Below are 6,146 nucleotides of genomic sequence, written 5' to 3'. Positions count from 1 at the left end.
CTTAAATGATCCAATCTTCTACCTACACAGTTCACCGGACCACCACTACCAAGAACCACACCAACCCTCTCCTGGTTCTACGTGATGCTCAGGTTAGAAGACACACTGTACGGATTAGCAAGGTTTAAAGTATCGGTATCGAGTATCGTATCGGTCAGATGATTTTAAGAGACGTATCGTACTGTATCGAGTCTTGTATTGCTTTGGCTAATATATTTTAGTGTAATTCAATAGAGAGACATATCGAGATGTATCGTATCGGTCGCTTGAGACAAATATGGATACGTATTGGCTAGTATCGTATGGTATCGTGGGATACTTTAAACCTTGCGGATGAGTACATACTTAGATAAGGTTAAATTAAAGGCACACAAAAGGATGATTTGTTCCTTACGCTTTTATATGTTTTCATTTTTGTGCTACAAGTTCTAAGGAATTGTAAATTTTAACCCTTTAATTCAATGTGGGAAAATGAATTGTTGTTAACTTCCCATCCCTTCCAAAATTCTAAATCGCTAAAGGGCACCTCTCTCATCCAATATGGGGTGCATTAAATCACGGTAGGTTGCCCATAAAAGGAGGGAAATGACTGTCGGAGAAAGAGAATTTTAATTATTAAAATTAAAACAGACAACTGTCTCAACGTCAAGGGCATTTGGTCTAGTGGTATGATTCTCGCTTAGGGTGCGAGAGGTCCCGAGTTCAATTCTCGGAATGCCCCAATTCTCTTTTTTAATTTTATCCTTATGCAAAAAATTGGTGTAGTCACCATCTCCCTACCTGCAGCAGAGCTCAACTTGCAAGGCATGTCTTATCAACATTGTCAACTCTGGATTCTCTACGATTCATGATGTCACCTAACAAGATATAAAAATTCGATTTTTGTTCTCTCTGGGTTTTGTCTAGTGACTGGTGGCATGAGACACGAGCATACGACTTAATTGACCTATTCGCGTTTTCAGGCGTTCTGTGAGGTTTCATCCTTTCTGCAATTACTTTGCCTCCTCAAAGACCCCAAAACAAGAATTTTGGTTGCAAACAGAATGATGAATTCCGATCCTTTCAAAGAACCAACAAAGTGAATTGGAAAGCAATACGAGTCAACAGCACCAATAGCGCCAGTTTGTCTCTTGAGTTCATTCCTGCAAGCTTCTTGTTTGCAGGATCTAAGTTTGAAGCTAATCACAGTTCCATTACTAGTGGGAATTGAATAGCTAGGTTGAAGGTCAGACAAGAAGATGTATGTGGTGGAGAATGAGGGATGGGCCATAACCTGTATGTTGGTTTCCTTATTCTTATTGGGAACTTTCCCTGCTATATTTACTCTGTTGGAAAGAAGAGGCCGTCTTCCTCAGCATACTTACCTTGATTACTCCTTGGCCAATCTATTTACTGCCATCATCATTCCATTGACTTTAGGCCAGATTGGTGATAGCAATCCTGATATGCCAAACTTCATAACTCAGCTCTCTCAACTGAATGTGAGTATCACATTATTTATGCATCTCTTTTTCCACCTCTAACACCAGGAGAGCTTTGCCCATATCCTTATATTCACATCTAATGTGGAATAATTGAACTTGAACTGGACTTTAGCTATTCTTGGTTCTTGCTGCAGGAAGATTGGCCTTGTGTTTTGTTTGCAATGGCAGGTGGGCTTGTTCTCAGCCTTGGCAACATAGCTCAACAGTATGCATTGGCTTTAGTTGGTCTATCAGTTATGCAGGTGATTGCCTCAAGCATGATTGTGCTTATAGGTACACTTTTATCTAAACAATTCATCTTTTCATAAGTCAGGAAACATGCTTCTGACAGAGTTAATTTGCTGAACTATACTTCTCAATGAATGGGGATGTAACAGGGACAACCTTGAACTACTTTTTAGACAACAGAATTAACAATGCCAAGATTCTTTTTCCTGGAGTTGCATGTTTCTTCATTGCAATTTGTCTTGGATCTGCTCTTCATTCATCTAATGCAGCAGATAATAAAGCAAAACTTACTGGTTTCTCAAACACTAATCATGATGGAACAGGGTATGTTTCTTTCCTTTAGTAGCACTCAAAGCTTTTAGAAGTGCAGGCAAATCAATTTGTGTCAACGTTTATTCGTCTTTTAATTGAAAAAGGACAACTATGAAGGGAATTTTTTTGGGTCCTAACCGATTCTTCTTGAATCAAGTCCCAATCGGATCATAAATTTACTCAAACTCAAGATATTTGTGCAATGTCTACTATACTAATCTCAGAATATATTGCATGGTAGACATGAGGATTAAAGAGTTAATCTCTCGATATTTCCTTATTTTGCATCGTCATCGTATGAGTGTTGGAACTTGGATTCTCTTCACTGGAAGTATCTAGTAGAGTATAGAAAAGAACAGAGAATTATACATGAATTCCACTGATATGCTCTAGCATTTCTACCTTATGACAGGACTATAGAAACACAAGGGATTGGATTAGGAACAACCCCAGAAACTGGTAAGGAATTCACTCTTTTTTTTCCCCCTTTGGGCATTTAGGCTACTTTGTTACCTCATTCTGAACATAAGTACCTTGTGTCCTATATGTCTCTAAATAAAATGGAAATCTAGAAACAGTGGTAGATGGAAGGTGGGATCCAGAAAACAGAAGTAGCAACCTAGAGAAGGCAAAAATTGGGACTGCTGATTTCCTCATGGAGCTTGAGAACACAAGAGCCATCAAGGTCAGTGTTTCCACTACATGGCCAAGAAACTATTCTCCTCTATTTCTATGAACATATACATTTTCATACTCACATTGTTAGCCATATAGAAACCTCTAGCTTTCCACAACTCTGGAAGAAAGGGACCAGCTAATGTCTTTGATGGCAGGTGACAGGGATGAGCACTATTATTGGACTGTGCATAACACTCTTCGCTGGTGCTTGCTTCTCCCTCTTCTCACCTGCATTTAACCTTGCTACCAATGATCAATGGCATACCATGAAAGCAGGGATTCCTCATTTGGTGGTTTACACTGCATTCTTCTACTTCACATTATCGTGGTTCATTATTTCTATCATCTTAACAATCGTCTTCCTGTACTACCCCATACTCAAAGTACCGAAATCTTCTCTGACAGCTTATCTAAAGGATTGTGATGGCAGATTGTGGGCACTCTTGGCAGGCCTGTTGTGTGGTCTTGCAAATTGTTTGCAATTCATGGGAGGTCAAGCCGCAGGGTATGCTACTGCTGATTCTGTTCAGGTAAGTGCATCTATAGTTCTATGCTATCTTAATAGGTTTGTAGTGTATGCAAGTCTAGTTTGAAGTTATATTATGGTAACAAAAACAGGCACTTCCACTGGTGAGCACTGTCTGGGGCATACTTGTGTTTGGGGAATATCGGCGATCATCTAAGCGGACATATATATTACTAGTGAGCATGCTGCTGATGTTTAGTGTGGCTGTGGGAGTGCTCATGGCATCAGCTGCAAATCGGAAAACTTCATGAACGCAAGAAACTTCCATTGAAATTTCCTTGAACACTACATTGAGATGAGTGTCAAGGCAAACAAACAAAACACAGTTGAGATGAAGATTTTGAGATGGATGATTGGAAAAGCTAAGAAGAGAAACAAAAATATATGTGGATCATTAAGAAGTGGCCCTTATACCAGATCAATCAAAGGCAACATTGCTTCTTGTGTAAGAAGTGACTAAATGTATGGTCCCTTGCCAGTCTTCTTAGTTGGCTTGGTTTTCTCAGGTACTCTCTGTTGTATGGCTGTTTGGGTTAGCCTTGTTTTATCCTTTTCAGGTTTCCATTCCCTTTTAGCCTGATTCAACTTTGGGGTTTGGTTGTTGATTTTGTTGTAGAGCTCTCTCTCCATGCATTTTGTAATGAAATTCTTTCCCTCCAGTTCAAAGCTAATTGTTCCATCAATTTTGAGTAATATATTGCAAGAAAAGAAAAAGATGAGAGAGTGTCTAGTGATGTTTTAACATTTCTTATACTTTGAAAAGAAAAAAGAAAATATTTCTACACAAAAAATAAATAAATAAATAGAAGAGTTTTTTTGTTAAGTTAATTAGGGACTTGTGGAGTTAGGAAGTTAGGGTTGTAAAATTGTAAAATGTCTATCATACCCCGTTAATGTGTAAGGATGAAATTACCCCCTCCCTCCCCCAATATCAAGGCTGAAAGTGAGGAGGCAAGACCGAATCCATCTGAGGCTCTGAGCTCCCATCCCTATGATTTCCGGGTTTTCTTCTCTTTCCTCTTCTTTAAACACAACACACAGATTTGTGATCGAGGAAATTTGAACTTGGGGAATTTTCTGAGATGGGTTGTGAATGGATCCATGAAATATTTTCACACAGTTTTTATTTTCATCCCCCTTCTGTCTGCATCTTCACTCCTTAGACGATGATGGGTTCTACATCTGAAGCGAAATCCAGGTGATTACATTCTGAATTTTCTTTTTATATGCTCTAACCATCTTGTTTTCTGAGATCTGAGTTTCAGGAGTTCTTTCTCACACAAGAAGACAAACAGGGTTTGGACAGAAATCGTTTCTTTGGAGTCGGTTGAAAGGCAGGCAGGCAGGCAGGGGTGAAGAGTTTAGAAATTCATTTTGCCAATCAGACTCAGCAACTGAACTTGCCAACTGAGTTCCTTTGCTTCAGGGTTGTATACGTTTACATTTGTTCTAGATTCTAACAAAAACAGCAGAAGAAAAATGTAATTACGTCTCTGAATCGGTGGTTTTGAACCTTGAGTACTTTGCTGCAAAGATGATTTCTGTTATACGGATTCGCGCGTGGAAAGCACAAATTGTACTTGTTTCGTCTCTGAATTCTCCAAGAGTGTAAGAGAGATTGGCGAGAGCTGTTAATTTAGAATCTTAGGTGGATAGTAGTAAGCAGAGGTTGAAAATCGACGTTAAATCCACTGTTCTCAACTGGTGGTGCCTGCTAATGGCTTTGAACGACCGCCACCACCAGAGCTTAGATCGGCAAACAAGCTCGCCCGTGTACTCTTGCCACCTGAGAAATCAACCCTCAAATGCAAGATGAAAGAAGAAGAATCCGAAAAGGAGTTGCCGGTTTCGGTTTCAGACAAAATGGCTGATCGCCGGCAGGGAGCGGTGGTGGTTGCCGGTGATGCAGGTTGCGAGGCATGGATTAGGTTAGGTCACTTAGGCTGCGTTTGGTTGGGTGAGAAAGAAGGGGTGGAAAATTTCTTGAAAAGAGTGCAGATTTCTTGATTGGATTGTTTGGTTGTTTGGGTGGGAAAGTGAGAGGCAAGTACGAGTAGAAACACCCGAGTCGGAAATGAATGCGTAATGGTAAAAAGAAAAGGGGTGAGAATTCTATTAAATTTCAAAATGTGGTTGTTTCGTTGATGGAGCCAGGAGGGAGGCAATAGGGAGGGGAACTTAGAATATTTTAATTTAAACAGTGGGGCGTCGTGTAATTTATCGCACTTAAGGGACATGTCACTAATTTAAGGCCATTTAAGGAGTGCCGTAGAAAAAACTCAAAATAAAAAGAAAAAAATCGAATAAGACCAGCATTAGCATGGGCCATGGGATGAAAAAGAACAAAAGGTCCAGCCCAGTCAGGCCTATTAGGCCCAATAACAGAGAAAAAACAGCCCATGTTACTCCATGACTTAATGGTTATAAATGGCTGTGTGTGGTAAGAAAGAAAAGTTCACTTTGAGAAGAGCAATGTGCGCAAGAATAAATCAATCATCACAGTTTTTGCCTTATTCTATGAAATTTGATTTCTTTTCCCCTCTTTCTGTATGTTTTCTTAACAGTCTTAGAAACGTATTAAAAAGAAGATCTTGTATGCAAGGTTCGACATGTCGGCCCATGTCGGACCCTGGCGACACGGCGACTCGGGCGACTTTTGGTTGGGGTTCGATGTTTCATCGAACCTGTTTCAAAAGGTATTTCAGGTCATTTTGACCAGAAATTTGACGTGTAGCCTAATTTGAGGCCAATAAATACATTGAGAACATTATTTTTTTGATTGGCACATGCCAAAGGCAAACTCGGCCTGAAACATAAATTAATGTAAACAATGCAAAGAGAACACAATGCACAACTAGTGAATAGATGTACTAAAGTTTACAATTCATTATACAATTATGTTGAGTATGGTTCATGCT

General features: G+C 39.6%; 1 protein-coding gene and 1 non-coding gene across 2 annotated transcripts; both read left to right on the top strand.

The window, feature by feature from the left end:
* The first annotated feature begins 649 nt into the window (after window positions 1-649).
* On the top strand, window positions 650-721 carry TRNAP-AGG (transfer RNA proline (anticodon AGG)). Its single transcript has one exon. It is a non-coding gene; the product is annotated as a tRNA-Pro (tRNA).
* Window positions 722-1,148: 427 nt separating this feature from the next.
* LOC149020126 (ureide permease 2-like) lies at window positions 1,149-3,805 on the top strand. The gene is made up of 7 exons (XM_089146877.1): window positions 1,149-1,481; window positions 1,619-1,757; window positions 1,862-2,036; window positions 2,437-2,483; window positions 2,603-2,709; window positions 2,858-3,232; window positions 3,321-3,805. Exons 1-7 carry the CDS (start codon window positions 1,239-1,241, stop codon window positions 3,477-3,479), a joined length of 1,245 nt encoding a protein of 414 aa, XP_089003003.1. The 5' UTR covers window positions 1,149-1,238; the 3' UTR covers window positions 3,480-3,805.
* Window positions 3,806-6,146: the final 2,341 nt, after the last annotated feature.

This window comes from Hakea prostrata, chromosome 3 (genome assembly GCF_041222555.1).
Source record: "Hakea prostrata isolate BN-2017 chromosome 3, UWA_Hpros_2, whole genome shotgun sequence".
Taxonomy (NCBI): Eukaryota; Viridiplantae; Streptophyta; class Magnoliopsida; order Proteales; family Proteaceae; genus Hakea; species Hakea prostrata.
Note: the sequence above shows the minus strand (reverse complement) of the source record. Positions and strands in the feature narration are given on the sequence as shown.

What these genes read in the sequence shown, in the direction of transcription:
- LOC149020126 (XM_089146877.1), top strand. Translation starts at nt 1,239, where the DNA reads ATGTATGTGGTGGAGAATGAGGGATGGGCCATAACCTGTATGTTGGTT. An exon ending in AAGCATGATTGTGCTTATAG is followed by an intron (nt 1,758 to 1,861) that starts GTACACTTTTAT and finishes GGGATGTAACAG; the next exon opens with GGACAACCTTGAACTACTTT. An exon ending in CTACTGCTGATTCTGTTCAG is followed by an intron (nt 3,233 to 3,320) that starts GTAAGTGCATCT and finishes TAACAAAAACAG; the next exon opens with GCACTTCCACTGGTGAGCAC.